The 22,041-nt window shown below is 34.3% G+C and overlaps 3 protein-coding genes and 1 long non-coding RNA gene across 4 annotated transcripts; all 4 read right to left on the minus strand.

The window, feature by feature from the left end:
* Positions 1-4,851: 4,851 nt before the first annotated feature.
* On the minus strand, positions 4,852-5,490 carry LOC119190712. The gene has a single exon (XM_037443142.1). The coding sequence runs from the start codon at positions 5,488-5,490 to the stop codon at positions 4,852-4,854; it is 639 nt and encodes a 212-aa protein (XP_037299039.1).
* Positions 5,491-6,747: 1,257 nt separating this feature from the next.
* LOC119190713 lies at positions 6,748-7,617 on the minus strand. The gene has a single exon (XM_037443143.1). The coding sequence runs from the start codon at positions 7,615-7,617 to the stop codon at positions 6,748-6,750; it is 870 nt and encodes a 289-aa protein (XP_037299040.1).
* A 738-nt stretch (positions 7,618-8,355) lies between these two features.
* LOC119190771 lies at positions 8,356-12,283 on the minus strand. Its single transcript, XR_005113089.1, has 2 exons — positions 10,610-12,283; positions 8,356-10,440 (listed from the first exon to the last, which is right to left on the minus strand). It is a non-coding gene; the product is annotated as an uncharacterized LOC119190771 (long non-coding RNA).
* Positions 12,284-13,742: 1,459 nt separating this feature from the next.
* On the minus strand, positions 13,743-20,427 carry LOC119190761 (elongation of very long chain fatty acids protein-like; the record flags this gene model as incomplete). Its single annotated transcript, XM_037443468.1, is given in 3 exon segments — positions 13,743-15,450; positions 19,917-20,105; positions 20,291-20,427. Coding segments are annotated over 3 exon segments (446 nt in total), but the record flags the coding sequence as incomplete, so codon positions are not given.
* Between the last annotated feature and the right edge of the window lie 1,614 nt (positions 20,428-22,041).

The raw sequence follows: 22,041 nt of genomic DNA on the forward strand, positions 1-22,041 counted from the left end.
ATATGCATAAATGCTGCCTGGAAAACCTTAGTGCTGACTCTATCAATAAAAAAATTGAATATCGAAACGGAACGATTTTAGGATATTTTCTTAGGATTTTATATTAATATTTTATTATTGAAATGAAAGGGTTCAGAATGACACTAATATGTAATTTAGTTAATTAAGTTCAAACCTAAAAAATATTTTTTCATTCCATAGAATCATATATGTAGTACCTACAGTTCATTCAGTGCATTTTCACGATTGCAAATGCGCCATGTTGTTGATGGATCATAGTGTAAGTCTTTGTTAATTTACTTTACATACTTATTAATTTGTAATAAACTAGTAAAATATCAATATTTACCAACTATTAAAATCCTCAATCTCTGAAAACACTTCATCTGTCAAATTAATCCCATATGTTTCCTACTTATTTGTGTAAATAATGTATAAATAAAAATATATATCCCTCTTTAAGTTGTAATTTTAGTTTATACAATTATATGGGGAGTTGTATTCGGTGGTCTGTAGATACTAGTAGATACTAAACATAACATAACCTCTAAGTATATAACGAAACACGTCGTGATCTTCGTACGAGTGAACTACGCAAAACATTATATTTTTATTAAAGGACTAGTATTTACATAGTAATTTACCGCGAAATCTCGAAGGTGCAAAGTCTGATATCGTCATCGGAGTAAATTGTTCTCATCTTGTGTTTACCCACACAATATCTACCATCTCATCTGACCTGTTGATTTTAGCGTGTAAAACTTGTTTGTGTGATAAATCCTAATACGACTTACTATTGAAGTCATCGTAATACATATCTATCTAATGTTATAAGGAATGTAAGTCCATATCAATATAATTAGAATATGAGATTTGCTATTTGAAAAATATCTTTATAAAAATCGTTAATAACTAAAACGAATATGAAATAAATGTCACCATTGAAAAAAATAATCGTAATTGAATACCTATATCATATAGAGAACTCAGGAACAAACACTACCTCAGATCTTAGATCGTATTGACTACTGGTTAGTAGCTAGTTAACAACTAATCCGATGGTTTAGCAGATACCGACAAAATAAGTATAAAGTACGTAGGTACATCTGCTGTCGTTAATCATTATAGAGGGCTTGAGGAGCTAAATACTTGAGTAGATACAACATCGTAGAGCTTAAAATGGCTTATTACTCACAGTCATCACAGGTCGCTGATACAAAATGTATACTAATTAGCTCAGCGTTGCTCTAGGTTAAGCTTTACTGTCGAATAAAAAACTGTTTTTAGACATCTCCTTTAGATCATCTAATCGACCAAAAAAATACGATCATAATCATTGACGTATAATCAAATCCGGTAAAATGTCAACAAAACTGAATGTTAAAAAATTAAAAAGAGACACAATGATGTCTAGTGACGTCATCAAGCATTACAATGCGCGCTATTTAGTGATGAGTAGTGAACAGTGTAATATTGGATATATGAATTATTGCTACTCTATTTCTAACCAATTTTATTACTGAATTCACAAAATGGTTTCCCTTCGTTATTTAATTTTCTATTACCTATAGAATAACTTTTTTGTCAAAATCGAACATAGTAAAATACCCTATTTTAGGTAGGTACCTCCTAGGAACTAGTTTATATTTCTACTTTTGTTTTATGAAATTATTTCTTTATATTTTATAGAAAAATAAATAAAATAAAATGTATTATTATTAAACATTCTTTTTATTTTTTATTTTGCAGAAAATAAATTATGGCCTATGGAATAAACCATTTGTTAATGATCTGTAAGTCGGTATGACAAATGATGGTAAATTAAAGATAACTTAATAGGTTTCTGTATTTAAGGAAACAAATATTCTGTCTCAGGTTTTAAGGAAGCATATTATTGCGTGCCTGAAAGAAATAGGATGTGTGCAATTAGAACTAATGTACACTTAGCGGGTTTTAGCCTAACGTATTTAGTAATTTAAAGAACCGATGACTGTTGTTAGGGATGTGTTCATATTGGTAAATGGGCTTTTAACGTGGTCTTTGAGGCTTTATCAGGTAAGTATGCTTGCACATTACACAAAGTTTTTGCTTCACGGCACTAGCACTTTACACTTAAAAATCTGAGACATGAGCATTTTGGAAATGAGGTACGCTGGCCGTAAACTGTTGTGAACGCGTTGCACGCAGCGAAGAGTGTGGCGTATGCGTCGGTATTTAATACAATATTTTCATTGTAATAGATTTTATGACAATATGAAGCGCGAACAAATTTTTAAGCACCTGAAGCGCGTGTTTAGAGCACGTTTGCCAAACTAAACACAACTTAATAGTCAACAATTTTGTTATGGAATTTGCACATTCACGAGACCAAAGCGAAATCAATATAATATTACCGTAAATTACAGACCTATTCACTGTATTAGTATTGGGCAACACCTAAGTGTGGCTATTTACCTACTGGGCTGAGTCCCTGGTTACCTTGGGTATATGCCGTTTATTTTAAACAAACATCAATCGCAGCGTACAGTTGGTTAAACGGCTACTACCTATTTGCAATAGTACATTTTGTGGACGTAGATTTCATAATAAATAGGTAAGTATAATAAGCTTTTTTGTCTAATATTCTAACATGAATCTTAATAATGTTTTATTTAATTTTAGCACACCTTTGGCTACATATGTACTCGATGAAGGTCAGAACAAAAATGTTCTTGTGTAAATATTTATGTTCTAGGTTTTGTCCGGAGAACTGCCACTGTATTCGCCCGTTTGGGGGTTTAGTGGCGAAAAGGTAAAATATCACGTGCGATGATGTCGCACCTAATAAAAATATAAAATTAGGTATGTTCAATGTCTGTAAGTGTCGGTTATCTCTTGATATGAGAACAAATTAACTATGTCTAAATCTGCTTCGCATTTATGAGTAAGGGTTTTAATAAGTTTATCATATGTCGGAAGGAAACGAAAGATAACAGCATCATGACATACCTTGTAATGTTCTGTGTTATACGGACTGTGGTCTTCCAAGACAACATTCCTAGATGGCGGCAAATTCCTTATCGTATCACGTCAGAGGGAGCTGCTGTTAATTATAAATGAATCCTATGACATTGCTGTCGCAATGCCAGTGAGTAGGCTACCAAGACTTATAGAACTGATACTGGATGGTTATCTTGGTCAAGATTAGAACAATAATTTAGTACAAGTTCAATCTCGTGAATATAAGTTAGAGCCAAAGCTTTATATTAGTCCTAAGGGTGCTAAAAATAGTAAAAGAGTAACGCGACGTTCCAGATTTGGTACAATAAGCAAGTGCACAAACAAATTCGTAATTGTTATAGAGCCTTTTCGGCATCATCTCTAAGTTATATTACTAATGTTAAAGCACAATTAAATCGGATCCTCCCCCACTCTACGAGGGAAGTACCGGGCGATTGCTGGTCGCCTCCAACCGGATGACTCACGGATCACCGCTTTGTGGTCATGCATTCACCTCCATACGAGATCGCTCAGAACACTAGACATCAGAGGGTGCGGCTATAAGCTCCCAACCACACGGAATCTCCAGACGAGCACAAACGGCGAGATATTAATATTGTTATAGAGCCTTTTCGGCATCATCTCAAAGTGAGGTTACTAATGTTAAAGCATAATTAAATCGGATCCTCCCCACTCTACGAGGGAAGTACCGGGCGATTGCCAGTCGCCTCCAACCGGATGGCTCAAGGATCACCGCTTTGTGGTCATGCATTCACCTCCATATAAGTCCGCTAAGAGCATCAGACCTCAGAGGGTGCGGCTTTAAGCTCCCAACCACACGGAATCTCTCCAGACGAGAACATACGGCGAGATATTCATTTAGGTAGGTTACAAGCCATAAGCCCTATTGGGCATGCTGTTAGGATTTCCATAAGTTAAACTATGGAAGCCTTTGCTATCAGTCTGGAACGCCGCGGCGTTTCAAAGTGTAAATGTAAGTATAAACACCCTTCAAATTGGTTATAAGTAATTTCCCCATTTGGAAGCATAAACACGCTCACCGCGGGCAGATGTCTAGATTACATGGTAAATTCTGTATACAGACAAATTAAGGTAAGTAAATGATCATTCACCGTAAGACAAACAAATTATAATGTTATAAGATATACGTGCTGTATTCGGCGGTGTGTAAATCAAAGTGAAATGAAAACCAACTCACATGTGTGTGTAGAAAATGAAACAAAGTTAACTCACATGTACGAATAGAAAGGTAACACAAAACCTACTCACTTTTATATGTTTAGATCTTTAGTTAAACACAACTTCAAAAGTTCTACTTAAATGGCGCGCATTTGTACTTTCGGCCATATTGTAACTTTATAGTCAGGGAATGTTGGTACTACAGTAAACCACTCACTCACTCATGCAAGATATATTCTGTACGCGGTACTCTCAACAGAAAAGTGTGCAAAACTCACTTAATACACATAGACGATATAGTATTCTATCTATGGACAATATTCATAATATAATATACTTATATTTGGTGAAAGATACTCACAATATCTGCGTAAATATAGGAACATACTCAGTATATCTATGTATACATCAGCAAATACTCACATTGGTGTTGCCAGCCTTTCAATGATTTCGCGACCTTTCGCGACACTCCCGCCCGAAAGGAAAGAGATATTGATTTGACAACTCCTTCGTCCGTTCTTATCTTTTTCAGCGCCTAAACTTTCGCTATACGGAGTGATATTTTATCTAGTTGTTCATCTAAATTATTGCTAATTTCATTTATTACTGTGCTATCACCTCTGATCGACTCTGCATTGTCAATAGGTAATTCAATCTCGTTAATCGGTTCCATTAACTATCAGATCCTCTAATAAGAGAAACTATTTTGCCAACTCTCCAATCTTCACGGTTTTTATTTTCTTTGATCTGTACAATCTGATCTACTTTAGGTAACTCCTTCGATAATATTCTAGGATCCTTGTGAGAATTCCAATATTGTTCCCTCAGGCTCGGAAGATATTGGTTTTCAAACCTTTCTTTTAACTCCTCTAAAACTATTCTAACTTTTCTCCAGCTCTTTACTAGGTCTACCTTTGTAGTTACACCTTCTAGTAGTAATTTTTCCTGCGAATCTACTAAGGTGATACATCTACCCGCTGTAAGGAAGTCGGCTGGTGTGAGAACATGTTCCATTTTAGTGTCAACAGTCATTAATGGTCTCGTATTTAATATTGCCTCAATTTCTTTCATTACTGTCATCAACTGGGTATCCTTCAGTAAGTGTTTCTGAAACGTCCTCTTCATGCAGTGCTTAACCAAGCCTATTAATCTTTCATAGAAACCGCCAAACCATGGAGCCAGTTCTGGTATAAATCTCCATTGGATTTGATTCTGGATGCAATACGGTTTTGATACTATTTCTGATATAAGTTTGAAATATAACGCATTATCTGAAGTTATGATTGTCGGTACCCCTCTAGTCGATATCATTCTTCTAAGAGCAAGTAAGCCTTCTTCTGCTGTCAAATCGTGTACTATTTCTAAATGTATGGCTCTAATAGCTAGACATATCCCTTTCTTACTTGGGCTGTTTGGTGTCTAGAGGCTAACTATTTACCTAAAATTTATTTCGCGAGACCCTCCCCCGCCAAACAAGAATTTATAATCGTTACTATTATTAACCAATCATTCAAATATTTCTTAAAAAAATCTAGTCCTTTGACTATATGTCCAGAAATATTGTCGAGTTATATTATTAAACTTAAGATACTTAACCGCACATTTCATGAGACGTTCATAAATCTTTATGTAATATTTTATCTGGTAGTATTATTGGAATTGCATATTCGCATGGATCATAAATTGAGACTACTACTACTACTAATACCAACTCCATACTAAGTACTAACTCTTTCTTCAAGGTCAATTCTTAAAATGTGGCTCATATAACAACAATGAATTTGAATCTAAGGGCTTTAACAGATTTTTCAAACATTGAAATTAAAGTTCAAAATTAAATTAAATCATTAAACTATCCTACCGCTTATTCTTCCAGACTGTCATTACGAAGATGTGTAATACCTATAGATTCTAAATCCCATAGCAATTTAAGTTTCGCGCTACGCACCGGTAGATCTGGTAAGCTCAATCTAGTAGCAACAGATGATTAAAAATATATTATGACTGCAACATTTATACAGGTCTTTCATGAATACTCCCGGATGGTATTTATACAAATTAGATTTTATCAATTAAAAAATATTGTCTAGCTTTATTTTACCAGATAACAATAATGAATAATAAAAACTGTTGCCTTTTTATTTATTTGGACGGAAGAATAAAAAAAAAAACTATATCGTAGTTTGTACACAACTTTACATTTATGCTTGAAATTTCTTTGGGCACAGTGCTCTATTATGGATTCCTTTTTGATTACAGTGCGGGCATTCTACTTCAAAGGAGCAGGCCTTGCCATGGTGTTTGGGTTTCAAACAAATAAAACACAAATCCTTTATAACTGCCTTCCTTTCTTCGATACCTTTCACTTCATGACATTGATCGTTAAAGTGTGCCCCTTGGCAGAAAATGCATCTTTTCTTACAGGATAAAATTTTGATCGCCTGCTATCTTCTGTTCTTTGTTTGAAAGATAAATTTCCTCTCTTTATCATCTGGTTTTTTCTGTGTCCAAATTGTTTATCATTCACATATAATGCTTCAGTAGTATAATGAGTAGAATTCTCTGACATCATAATATCACTGGTATTTTTGCCACATCTTCTTTGGCTGCAATTATGACTTCTAATTTGTTTCTTATTTCTTCAACTGATTCATTTGACGTCTTCATTTTAAGATCATAGAGTATATCTGCTGGAAACTTTTCCATGATAATGAATCGTAAATGGTTATGGTTTACATTTTCACCCATAGAGCTTAATACACGTAAGTGCCTTTCAATTTCGTTGAGTGTCTTCCTTCCATCTGCACTCGTTTTTGCTGGTTCGATTTTGTATAATGCTGCGTAATGAGCATCAATAATCTGACTTTCTTTACCATATCTTTGCTTGAGTAATGTTACTGCAATTTGATAATTTTTATTAGTAGCATCCAATCCTTCTAGAGTATTCTTAGCTTCGCCTGTGAGGGAACTTTTTAAATACAATAACTTATCTACATCAGGTAAGTTTCTCTTATCTATATTTGAACTGAATTGGTCCCAAAATTGATGCCAATCAAGGATGTTGCCTTCAAAAATCGGTAAGGATAGCTTTGGAAGTTTACTGGACAAAACGGCACATGTACTGCTTGTTGAAGCTTCATTTTGTGATATAGCCCCTGACTCAATTTTAACTTCTAGCTCTACTAATGCTTCCTCTCCATGTAGCTGTATGCTAGTGAGTGTAGACACTTCATCTATATCTGGTTCTTGAGAGGAATTAAAGTAAGTATGCAATTCATGACCAAATTTACCCAACATTGCTTTTAGTTTAGCGACGATAATGCAGGCTTTTGTCTTATCATCGTTATTGTAACTAGCACTTTGTGTGAGAGCACAGTCTGTTAATCTTTTAATTTCGTCACTTATTAGCAATAAGCGATTCATTAATACTTGGTCCATTTGTATAAGATTTTATCTGAGAACAAATAGTTTCCCTAAATATTGCATAACATTATTTAATGTGTCACAAGGTAGCTTAAGTAAGTAAGATAATTTTTATTATTTATTTTTATGTATAAGCCCTTTTAGACAGACATCACAATAAGTATTGTCATTTTAAGTATGTACAACAAGAATACTTAGCACTATTATAATTATTTTATTCATTTATTTTTAATTATGTATATAATTTATATTAATATGCTTATCCCATGAAATGTACTAGACATACAAAAGGTTATATATTTTATTTTTACGTTATGTATTATTCTGAATTCAAAGTAAATGTTAAGGTATGATCATTAACTTAATATTTTTTTTTTAAAGCTATGTTTTTAATTAACATATTATTCTCATACAAATGTCAATTCAACAACATATGAGTTAAATCTTAACAATTAATAATATACTTACAATTATTAAAACATTTACCATGTCTTTGAATCAATTTTATTTTACTCATAAGTGTTTAAATAGGTACCTTTGATTACTATTGAATTACCTTATAAATGTAGACAAATTTACTAAACAATATTTCACATATTGCAGAGTATTAGGGAATTAAATATCTTATGTGCAATTTAGGAAAATTTATTAAACAATATTTCATATAGTGCAGAGTATTAGGTAAGTAAATATCACCAAAATGGACATAAGTTTTAATTTACAAACAGATGCCTACAAATGATACTTTGAGGTCACAGAAATTAATATTTATTAACCCTACTTGTATCTACACCATCAGTTCACCAAAACGCCTTAGGCAGATACCTGTATAGTTTATAGTATATGGTTGGTTTTAACTTAGGAAACATAATATTTACTAGTCTATACCTAAATACAGAAAATAATAGTTATGTGCAAATAGGTAGTTTTCCTGGATAAGCAAAAAGAGAAATGATTTTTGATGAATATAGCAAAATTTAATGAGGTGCTTAGGTGCAAGTACCAACCCAATAGCAATAACCAAACCCAAGATGCCAAACAAAAAACATGCGATACCTAGAATATATGTGTATCACATAATATAGCTTTGTTGTTAATCCAATGCATATAACGTATGTGCAATATAGAATTCAAGCAGTTCACGCATAACACCCATTTTAGCCTAATTTAAAACACGAAGTAGCTTTGTTATGTTGTAGCAGTTGGAACCAAACATAATGAAAATACCTTACTTACTTGTAAATACCCAAAAGTTTCTATGGATCCTGTTCACACATACCATCACGCAGGCACTACAATAATTATTATTGCAAACTTTTTGATTTACTAGGCACATCGAAACACAAACCGCACAAAATGGCCGCTTCAAGCGAGCTGCGTAAGCGCGCGGTTTTAGAGATGTGGCACTAGTTTGTAAATAAATAAAATCGAAAATTGATAATCGTATAATGATCGAATTGTTTTTCGTGAATATGAAAAAAAAAATATAATTACTTTATCTCTCATCTAAGGATACTTTCCCTTTACACAAAACATTACTTATGAATGTTGTCCAAACAGTTAATTTAAATTTTCAACCTTTCTATTTTATATCATGACTATATAACAATAAATTCCACCCCATTTTTTTTTTTTTTTTATATTTGTAGAACAAAGAAACTTTACGGTTACGCTTGCGTTAAAATATGAAAATATTGCTCCAGACAGTACCGGAAAATATTGTTCTAGAAAGGAATGCGTAAATATAAGCTAACAAACCGTTAGAATTATTACACAACAGTCATATAAGGAAATAGAAAGAGAAAATTTAATTTTGGTATAAAATTATAATATATGAGGTTTTTCATTCCTGTTCCTATTAAGTCATACCTAAGATATTTTAATAGATTTCTTCACTTGAATCAAGTATTACGACATTGTTGCATTCATAATTTACAGATTTGTTTTTTTTTTTTTAAACAAATACTATTTTGTCTGTCCGATCTACATATTTCAAAATTTAATGCGATCGTCAAAACTTTTCAATTATAACATAGTCTAAATTCGGTCATAAATGCAAAACGCCCACAAGCACATCCCTAGTGCGCATTTTGATCGAGCATTTCCGGTCAATAGAATGTTTTCTGAACCATTACAATTTTGGTAAAAGTTATGTGGTTCATGGTTATCACCCTACCTGTAACCTAAAATTCAAACGGATAAATTATACTAGTATTATTCTCTAATAATCTTTCGAAGTAAAGTATTTACATATTGAATCTAAAACGCGACGCTTAAGCGAAAAAATACTTTGTACCTTAACTAAATTGACAAATTCAATTATAATTTTACCTACCTAAAATTCCTAACTTCATGAAATTTAACATACATAATGTAACATTGAATATTATTTATCTGAACTTTTATAATTTCCATTGTTATTCATCATGCGCGCCATATGTAGACGCGTATTATTATTAATGGTGAATTTGACACACAACACATACATGACGCTAGGAAGTCTCGATGTTTTAAAGTAAATTCTTACTTTCCTTTTGTAGACAACGTAGAAGTAATTACAGTTCTTTCAAGTAATACCACATTGTATAAGAGTTTTATAGGTTTCGAGTGAGCGAGGGTTTTCCTGGATGATAATAAACAAATACCAAAACAATTTTTTTTTTCTTTTAGCAATGATTTGTTTTTGTTTAGGTATATGTCAACGATGCCATTCATTATCCTTCCGACAATAATTTTATTTTTTATTATGGGATCGTATCCCAGCACCTCCACCATGTATTCGCCCGTTTGGGGGTTTAGTGGCGAAAAGGTAAAATATCACGTGCGATGATGTCGCACCTAATAAAAATATAAAATTAGGTATGTTCAATGTCTGTAAGTGTCGGTTATCTCTTGATATGAGAACAAAATTAACTATGTCTAAATCTGCTTCGCATTTATGAGTAAGGGTTTTAATAAGTTGATCATATGTCGGAAGGAAACGAAAGATAACAGCATCATGACATACCTTGTAATGTTCTGTGTTATACGGACTGTGGTCTTCCAAGACAACATTCCTAGATGGCGGCAAATTCCTTATCGTATCACGTCAGAGAGACTGCTCCTGTTAATTATAAATGAATCTATGACATTGCTGTCGCAATGCCAGTGAGTAGGCTACCAAGACTTATAGAACTGATACTGGATGGTTATCTTGGTCAAGATTAGAACAATAATTTAGTACAAGTTCAATCTCGTGAATATAAGTTAGAGCCAAAGCTTTATATTAGTCCTAAGGGTGCTAAAAATAGTAAAAGAGTAACGCGACGTTCCAGATTTTGATTTGGTACAATAAGCAAGTGCACAAACAAATTCGTAATTGTTATAGAGCCTTTTCGGCATCATCTCTAAGTTATATTACTAATGTTAAAGCACAATTAAATCGGATCCTCCCCCACTCTACGAGGGAAGTACCGGGCGATTGCTAGTCGCCTCCAACCGGATGACTCAAGGATCACCGCTTTGTGGTCATGCATTCACCTCCATACGAGATCGCTCAGAACACTAGACATCAGAGGGTGCGGCTATAAGCTCCCAACCACACGGAATCTCTCCAGACGAGCACAAACGGCGAGATATTAATATTGTTATAGAGCCTTTTCGGCATCATCTCAAAGTGAGGTTACTAATGTTAAAGCATAATTAAATCGGATCCTCCCCACTCTACGAGGGAAGTACCGGGCGATTGCCAGTCGCCTCCAACCGGATGGCTCAAGGATCACCGCTTTGTGGTCATGCATTCACCTCCATATAAGTCCGCTAAGAGCATCAGACCTCAGAGGGTGCGGCTTTAAGCTCCCAACCACACGGAATCTCTCCAGACGAGAACATACGGCGAGATATTCATTTAGGTAGGTTACAAGCCATAAGCCCTATTGGGCATGCTGTTAGGATTTCCACTAAGTTAAACTATGGAAGCCTTTGCTATCAGTCTGGAACGCCGCGGCGTTTCAAAGTGTAAATGTAAGTATAAACACCCTTCAAATTGGTTATAAGTAATTTCCCCATTTGGAAGCATAAACACGCTCACCGCGGGCAGATGTCTAGATTACATGGTAAATTCTGTATACAGACAAATTAAGGTAAGTAAATGATCATTCACCGTAAGACAAACAAATTATAATGTTATAAGATATACGTGCTGTATTCGGCGGTGTGTAAATCAAAGTGAAATGAAAACCAACTCACATGTGTGTGTAGAAAATGAAACAAAGTTAACTCACATGTACGAATAGAAAGGTAACACAAAACCTACTCACTTTTATATGTTTAGATCTTTAGTTAAACACAACTTCAAAAGTTCTACTTAAATGGCGCGCATTTGTACTTTCGGCCATATTGTAACTTTATAGTCAGGGAATGTTGGTACTACAGTAAACCACTCACTCACTCATGCAAGATATATTCTGTACGCGGTACTCTCAACAGAAAAGTGTGCAAAACTCACTTAATACACATAGACGATATAGTATTCTATCTATGGACAATATTCATAATATAATATACTTATATTTGGTGAAAGATACTCACAATATCTGCGTAAATATAGGAACATACTCAGTATATCTATGTATACATCAGCAAATACTCACATTGGTGTTGCCAGCCTTTCAATGATTTCGCGACCTTTCGCGACAGCCACCGAACACAATTTGTAAGACAAGCGACAAGACATATATATATATATATATATATATATATATATATATATATATATAAAAGTACATACATACATACATAACATCACGCATTTTATCCCCGAAGGGGTATGCAGAGGCGCAACTAGGGCACCCACTTTTCGCCAAGTATGTTCCGTCCCATGATGTGATAGGGGGCGAGCCTATCGCCATATCGAGCATAAATTCAAGACTCCGGGCTGATACGGAGCAGAAAAACCCAAATATCACTTTGCCCGACCCGGGATTCGAACCCAGGACCTCAGAGCGCTGTTGTACCGGACATGCAATACAACTACGCCACCGAGGCATATAAAAAAGTGTAGCCTACTTTTCACACTGTCGGCGAGAATGCTCTTTTCAGTAGTTTGTCTCAGTAACAAGAGCCATTGCTAAGATAATACTCGCCGAGACCCCCATTCATTATCTACTATAGGGCCATTAATCGCCCGTGGCACTCATGCCATCGCTATAGCCTAGTGTCAAAACTATCGTTTTCAGAAAAATGGCTACGTCTTTCGATATTTCAGGGCTTCCACGAAGTAAGAGGCGCGGGTTTGTATCCCACGTACGCAGGTTAAAAAAGGCACTGGATCCACCTCTAGAATTTCGATTTTCAGTGTGTTGTCAATCACTGCGTATTAACACTGTAGTAATAATTGCCGCCCGGACTCTTCATAGCTTCATGACCAAAGTTTTGAAGTGAAGGAATAAGTAATAGGATTCTTGGCGGGTTTTTGCTAGCGGTCATTAACCTTGAGGCTAGATGTTGCTACTTGTTACGGAATAGGAACCTTTCGTGAACGAATGATAGGACGGAAATAAATAATTATTAAATTGTTTCGTGCAGTAATTAAGGTCTCGTCGTTTCGCATGATGTGCTAATTTTTTTATATAAAGCTTTACTTTTTCCCTTTTCAAGGGGACCTTACTCACATTTCGTCAAATATGGCCAACTGGGGCTATGCCAGCTATCCTTTGAAGACGGTAAGGCCTATTGCTATTAAATGCCATTGCCGGGTTCAACTCCAGACTTCTACACTGTACCTAATTAGGAGATCGAACCAAATAAGCACCTATAAGTAATAAATACAATTACGCTACCAAAGCAGTCGTATAAATTTGATTACTCTTAATACTAATTAATTAATGCTTTACCTGCTAATAACAATTATTTGTTGATGTAGGCGAACAATGATTTATTGCACTTTATTTCTAAATCTGTCGATAAGATCCATAGTAGGTATCGTTTATTGTTTGTTCTTCGGCTAATAGGCATGACCCCGAGGCAGATATGCTGTTTAGCCTCGATTGTTTCAGCATTGTAAAGTGTAACGGCGCGTACTCACTAATTAATATTTTTTAGCACTACCTGGCTTTTTAAAATACGATATTTTTGACACAAAATAAAGAAAAACGCCATTATTTAGTAAAATTCTTTATTAAAATAATAAATAAAGTTGCAAAAGAGTGAACTCGTAGCAATTACTTGAGCAGTTCTGTCGTTTCGCCGGCCAAGTATCTAAGCAACCGGGATTTCACATTGCGCACACATTAAGCATTTCAACACCAGAACAAGATTCAAAATAATACATAAATACAATCCAGATTACTTAGCGTTTGGAGATTGTGCATACTCATTGGTCATCCCGCCGAGTCACTACTCACGAAGAGCCGTCTCGTGCTAGTCCAATCTATCTTATGCTGTAATGTTTATTCATACACAAACTGATCAAAGTTACAATTATTCTAACTCATTTTCCGGTAACTTATAATATGCATGATCGTCATTTAACATACTACAGTAATAAGTAGCCGAGTGAAGTTAGAACAAACCTGTATAGAATTAAAAGAAATAAATATTTATTTTATATAGGTACTTAATTATATTACACACATTAAAAAAAAAAAAATCCCGAGAGGATATTCTGGAACCCACAGATGATATTATATTTTGCGAAAACTGCACACAGACTAGTTAAGAACGAGCTCTTCTGAGTGACGTAGATAAAAAGGTATACAATAGACGTAACAAATCCTTAAATAAATTTTGTAACATGACATCAATTAAAATACTTTCTCTTTGCCATAACCCGTATACATGAACGAGTTTGTATACCATTTGTGGAAGTGACAGTATAAAGGGAAGTTTGGGCACACTGTAAGGAAAAGGAAAAGGCAGTTAGTAAATAACACTGGAGTATAATATCATCTAAAAGGCTGTACCCATGGTAACATGATTGAATTGCGTTTCTAGCAACTTTTAATAAAATTATATTTACAAAATCCTTTAACCTCCAATACACCTAGTTACAAGATAACCACATAACTATAATTTTCTATTAAAAAAATATATACATAATACAAAATGCCCACCTCACTTTCTCCAACGTATTCATTTATATTCGACCAAATAATTCGACGACCCTAAATTGTTATTACAATAAACTCTTTTTTATTAAGGGAAAACATATCGCAACAGTGCGATATAGATTCATATACCCCAAGATAATTTTAACAATCCATAGAATACTCTCAATACTAATATTTTGTACTTAAAAAAAATCACAAGGCAATATACGATCCAAGCAAGTTTCAAGATGAGTGATATTTGTGCATTTAAAAAATTTACATTACATAATCGTATTTAATTTGTAATTATTTATAGCAGAAATAGAATGTCCACATCACTCGGAGCCTTCGCTGCAGTGTCGCGAGTTGTGTCGCGAGCCGTGCCGCGCGTCGTGCCGTGAGTCATGCCGCGAGTCATGCCGCGCGTCGTGCCGCGCTAGTCCCGGCTCCACTCATCGGCACACTTGGTTCGCAGAGACCGCCGCGTGTGCACTGTCACACAATGCTGTTCACGTCGGCAGGGTAATAGTTCCTCGGTGTCATCAAACCACTGGTTTCAAGTGAACGGTTGTCGAACACTAACGTGGAAAGTTCGAGATGGTTTTTTTAACTTTAAAGCTACACTTTTATGTTCGCGTGGTCGCGTGCTGTTGGGTGGACACTATGACACGGGCCGCCTGCGTACGAACGCGTCCGCGCCCGACGACGCGTACGAGTTCGGAACCTCGGAGCCCACTTCTTGTTTGTATCCGTTCTTGCTGGCGTTGTCGCTCATGACCGCCTGAAAACAATTATATATTATTTGCATGATGCTTATTGACAAATAAAAAATCACTGTATACACTGACAAGTCCTTCACAATTTGTGCAAAAAACCAGACGATTTGGAGAGCTTTGTAAATATTCCTTGCTAAGTTAAGTGTAATATTTTAAGTGTTACTTTAAAATATAAGTATATAAATACGCTACATACTGTTTTAACTACAAATGGTATCATATCAGCTCTGTAACCAACTTCTAGAAAGGATTTCCTTTATTACTGAGAGGGTTAAGGCCCTTGCCTTGATAAATGTAGTTTTTTTATAAGCAATATTTTTACCTTGTTACTTGACGGAAATGAAAAAAACCATATATGTAGACGGACTTTCGTATAAAAAAGTTTTCTGACCCCTAACATTATTTAATCAATAACAGTATTTAATAGATGCTTATACGCTATTCTATTTGAAAGTTTAACTCATTTGTTTCTCAGTTCATTCATCTCGAAGAAACATGTTTTAATCGAGAAGAAAGTTAAAATAAAAAAATGATAGAACTTTAAAAACACAGATTTATAAGTTTGTAAAGCGAGCCAATATCGTAAACGGTATATTAGTGTCCAGTTATCTTCATTTAGAATACTTATATAACCTGTTACAGTGATTTTCAACCCGTAGAAAAATATATTGAGCGGTTTATATTTTGCAGTAATGTCGGACGTCATACGCTTAAATGCGAGGTTGTAATATTTATAAAGTTTAGGTATTACAAATTCCGTGTTACGACTTGTTAACAAAAAACATCGGAAAACTGATTAGACCTTTTAATAATAATGGTCCGCAACGAATTAGAATAATATTATGATTGTTGACGTCGTTGGGTGATGAACATCTATTTTCGGCATATTTTTTTGCGAAAAGCGGAATTGATATGGTTTCGCAGGTTTGTTACAGGTGCGGTGGTGGTGTGTAATTTGTTACTGACTAAAAATAAAGCATGCTTGATTATGTTACGCAAGTATGAAGTTATTTTATAGTTGAATGTATAGCTTGGAATAAATGGACAAAAGCGGAGGGAACTTAATTTTGAAGTAAATAACAGAAGCCAATTATGATGCAATAGATAGTTATTTTGGTGCCTGGTAGCCAAATACTGTGTTAAAGAGGCTTTACAATCATATTTAAATGATTTTATGGTTGCAAAATGCAGACATCTAAGGACGGAGCATTGCTGTCAAAACAAGTCTGTTTCTCAGCTTTGTGTATATCATCTGACAGCCAATTAGACTCAAATTGTACCTCAATATTAGCTAATCACAACAGCCCTATGTCTACGCACTGCGAAGGCTGCCATGCCGTCGGCACTGAGAAACAGACTTGTTATCACAGCAATGTTCCGTCCTTAGATAAATAACGTCTTTGAATAAGGGAGTAGATTCACCATACTATTAAATCTAATAAAAAATATCAACGGATATGTCGCACGGTTTCTGCCTACTTATTGAGTATTATAATTTATGTCGCGAATGTAGGCCTGTTATTACCGTACGTGGATTTTTTGCCTTCACGGTCTATCCGCCTTGTAATGATTAACGATAGGTATACAACGATTTAAATGGAATGTTGGTGGCTAACTTTACAGTTACAAATACCGCAATAAATAGTCTTTGAAACCATACATATTCTATATTCATATAGACAATTCTAAACCTCCACAGTCGCAAGATAGAAAGCAGTTAATGCATTTTAACTGTTATATTTATTATTGAAAACTATCCCTATTTACTTCTTGATTCTATCTTTACTGTTTTGGCTCATACATTCTCTAACGCTCATAAATTATATGTAATTTGTTCGAATGCACGAAATCCAAATGCAATATTTTTACCAATTGAAAATACCAAGAGTTAACGCCCACTAGATTTTATAAAATTGTGTAACCTCGAATCCTAAATTTCGACCTTTGAATGTTTTATATCAAAATTAACCATTCTTTGTATGAAGGTTACAAAACAATAACCTTGATGGTCTACAGGACGAATATTTATGCCTACTATCTATATTATTTATGTAAATAAACGATAATGACCAAATATACTGAGGATCAATGTCGGAAAATCTTCACGACGCGTCGCTTTGTGCTTTTTAAATGTAAACAGTTAATATTTTAGTAACAATAAACAATTAAAAATATCCGTATATAATCGCGAAAACATACAATGTTAAACCAATTGTTACCAATAATTAATCGATTTTAAAATTCATCAATGACACTAAGGTAACTTACTCATTTTAAGTGAGTTTATATTAACTGTATTCACATTGGTTTAAAATACGATTTTATAACATTCTGTCGGGATTGCCCGAGTCGTATTTAAATGGTGACCCATGTGGAATACATAATATTTGGTTATTTTTGAATTTATTGAATCAGAATTAGTTACAAACAAATAAAGTACATAAATGAATAATTCATATTATTATGCTAATTATGTATTGTATAAAAAATTTCGCTGTATTTAATTTAACACATCATGATTAAAGACTATTGGAAGTTATTGGTATTTTAAAATCGTTTGTTATAATCAGCACTAATCAAGTTTCTAAGTATTATATAATATTTTTGAAGAAAAATAGTCTCAATCGCTTTTCTGCAGGTACGTGCTGACCTTCGGCTTACGAAAAACAAACAAAAGGGACTTTCTCCTTTTTTCATGATATTTAATCCCTTTCAAGTGAATCGGGCTGAGTTTATGAAATAATAGGGGACCGGCCTATGCTTGTTTTTGTACATTATTCTATATATGTAATGGTTAATAATACGAAAGAAGCACTCCTGCGAAAACTGCATAACAATTGGTTAAAAATGAGCGAGTAATTCATATTTAAAATATTGTAACGTGCAGAAGTGGGCGCGATGTGGGGATATCGCTTCATCTTTTTTTCGCACGCGTCGTAATTCCCGATGACGTCACATGTGGATATTTCGTCTCTTTTCTGTTTCTTGTTAATTACCCCTTCCACCGAAATTCAAAGACTTATAACTTGTTGATTTTTTACCAGATTTTAATAATTCCTTCTGTGTTATAATTTATATTATGTAAATATTTGATAATAGTAAAGAACAAAATTAGTCCGGTACCCTATTACCGAAATCTACGTCTCGACCCTCACACAGCCCATCGAAGAGACAAACCTTTTGTAAAATTGTATAAAAATAATGACCCTGTATTAAGGCACGGGTCTTCTCTACTACTGAGAGGGATTAGGCCTTAGCCCACATCACTCCGTAAACTTATTGTGTGTATGACAATAAAACAAATTATTTTCAATGAGTTTAGACTTGTAATTTTATTATTATTATACGCTTTTTCTTCGAATTCGAAAAGAAATTATAATATAGTTGTTCTTTCATTGTTCTCACGGCTTGATAATAATAAATAATTCACATGCGTGAGACAATTTTTTAAGAACACCTTGACTTAACAAATTTGCCTATTAATTTTGAATACCAAGGCATAAACGTGAGAATGTCTCGTTTTGCGTTTTAACTTCTTCCGTATAATTGGAGGTCTTTTGACAAAATGTCTAGTTTGCATTAATTACATAATATTTTATTATGTAATATAACCTGGACCTATATAAATTGCATCATTTTATTTGTATTATAATATATTTCTCTTCAAAAACGTTATGCACAACTGTTGTATTGTAAAGATTTAATCAACAAGCCGTCTTTTTAATAATTCACAAATTTTTAATTTTAATTTGTAAGGGACATGCTTTCTATATCTTTATTCTATATCTCTTACATAATCTTTTAGGAATGGATGCTACATCGCTATAAATGTCTATATATTATAATTGTCGCTAGCTAATCAATGTTCACATAAACAGAACGCAGAAAGTAAAGATTCTTAATAAGAACTCGTAACTTATGAATAATTTGCACGCAACAAATCTATTTATTTAGTGGCTTGGTTAATAAAATAAATATATATTACAATAATGTGCTGCATAATATTGTAACTACATTCTTAGTACTGTTTGTCTTTAGTCTTCTATGAAGCATAATGTTTTAACACGTTGGTTGGCACGTGACTTGACCCAACCTGTCCCCACTCCACCGCGTGTCTTAACAAATTGCATTCTTATACTCGCCGAGTAAATTGCACAACTTATGTAAGGTACATCGACCACAGTGGACTTCGTACCTGCGGGCTAGTTCAATCTCGACAGGCGACTAAGACTTTACTGCTCTTTAATCAATGGTTTTGCAGCAACGTTAGACTTTTTTATGTATTGGAAGGGATTTAATATTCAAAAAGTGATAGAAAAACCACTCGTACTCATCAGGCGAAGGTATGCAATAGCTCTCATGTAAAATAATATGTATGTATCTAACATATATTATTTTTATATAAAATAACAAATAGAAAGGGACCAGAAGAATGTTTCGGTCCGTAAAAAGTAGTAACATCATCACTTACCATACACAGGCCGTTGTTGAGCCTTGCTTTCCTGTCGGCGGGAGTGTACCTCGCCTTGTAGAAGTCACTGAACAGGAAGAGGAACAAGAAACCGTGCATGGCGATCCAGTAGACGAAGACGCGCGGGTACTGGCACGACGGCCGGAACAACACCTGCAGCTGGTGACTGAAGATCAACACGAACTGAACCTGTGGGTACAACAAACACGCACTATTAAATTTATGTGCTCTGGCAGAATAAGCCACAATGGCCTTCTCTGTCACTATTGATTTAGCAATAAATTATAGGCTTGGTAAAATATTATTATTCAGCAGTCAGATCACGGATGCCATTGAAATATATATAAGGATAAATAGGAAAGGTATATACAAACCATCTGGAAAGCGGTGAGGTACTTCTTCCACCAGATATACTTCTGGTACTTAGGACCCATGGCAGCCACCATGTAGTAAAAGTACATAACTATGTGCACGAAAGTGTTGAGCAGGGCGAAGAATGTGCTGTGTCCACCTGACGAACAAACATATATTAGTATACAGCATTAATCGAGTCACACGATACGTGTTTTAGGTAATTTTCTTTCATCTCGAAAAATTTGAAAAAACTACAACATTGACTTAGTTGCATAATTTGAAGATAAATTAATTGCATGACTTAACTTGTGATATATTTGTCAAATTAATCTTTTATACTTATTAAAATAAAACTATTTTATAGTTTTATCGCAGTTTTTATATTATAATTTTCTCTCGACATTTTGAAGACTTTGAGGTCTCCGTGGTCACGGGGCGGACTGTTATAGGTTTATTTTAATGTGTAATAACATAAGAAATCTTTAGTTCCTGAAAATACAAATTTATTTAGCAGCACCGCTCTTTTATAAAAGTTATGCGTTTCGTAATTTATTCATAACAATATATAATAAAATACACTAACCGCGGATTTGTAACTCTATATCACCATATTTCATTATCCGGATTTCCCGTTAGATATAATTTTATATATTATTGTCAAAGGAATAGAAATCGCGTGTCACGTGGCCATTCGATGCAACAGCTAAGACGCACACACTAGCCATAAATAATAATAACTACTGCAAACATATAAATGTATAGGTATAAACATGTGGAACTAATATTTGTCTGTTTGGTTTATCTATTTGCTAAACCATTGCGGATGTAGCCTTGCTAATGAAGTGGACAACAGCTGAGGTTTGTGTTAATTATATGATTTTCCACAAACAGCTACAGGACTAGATACCATTTGATAGGGATCGAATAGTTCTATTAATTCCCTAAAGTTGGATGCACCAGGATAAATAAGTTTATTTCTTTTTACATGTAAATTGGTTAAATAAACAAATTTTATAGCAACAAAGACTTCATTTTTTTACAAACTATATAAGCTATTAGTTATAGTTTGGTGCACCTTTTTATGCAATACTCTTAAAGAAGGTTTTGCGCCCATGCTCTAGCGTCTCGATTCACCTAAGTTTACGAATAACTCTTGCGAAAATACAATAGCCGTAATACTCCAGATTAAATTATTTATACAATATTTCCTAGTAAGATAACCGGACATGTCATTGTAGAACCATTACTCATTTATTATATCAACATGAAGTTGTATATCAGACAGGGACGAACTTTGAAAGTGAACCATCTTTACTTATTATAAAACAAAGTCCCCCGCCGCGGCTGTCTGTCTGTCTGAACGCGATAAACTCAAAAACTACCGAACAGATTTCGATAAAATTTGGTAAAGAGATGTTTATCCCGAAAATCTATAGTGGGACTTTTATCCCAGAATATCTCTCATGCGGGCGAAGCCGCGCAGTAGCTAGTAATAATAGTATAAATGAATTCTACCTTTCTGTATATGACTTAGGAGTAACACATTAGACGAAACTGAGGCTACCACCGTATTCAGTGTTCCGCACTATAACTATCATCGCACATTCAATCTTTTTACCGCTTTAGATTTGCCGCGTGATCTGATAAAGCTAAAGACACGAAGGTTCCATAAATAATTACACGTTTAACTTGATTCCTAACGACAATAACATGAATTGTAGCGGGATTTGTCGTACAATGTAATTAAACTTGGTTGTTATTGTTTTTCCTT

Source organism: Manduca sexta, chromosome 26 (assembly GCF_014839805.1).
Source record: "Manduca sexta isolate Smith_Timp_Sample1 chromosome 26, JHU_Msex_v1.0, whole genome shotgun sequence".
Classification (NCBI taxonomy): Eukaryota; Metazoa; Arthropoda; class Insecta; order Lepidoptera; family Sphingidae; genus Manduca; species Manduca sexta.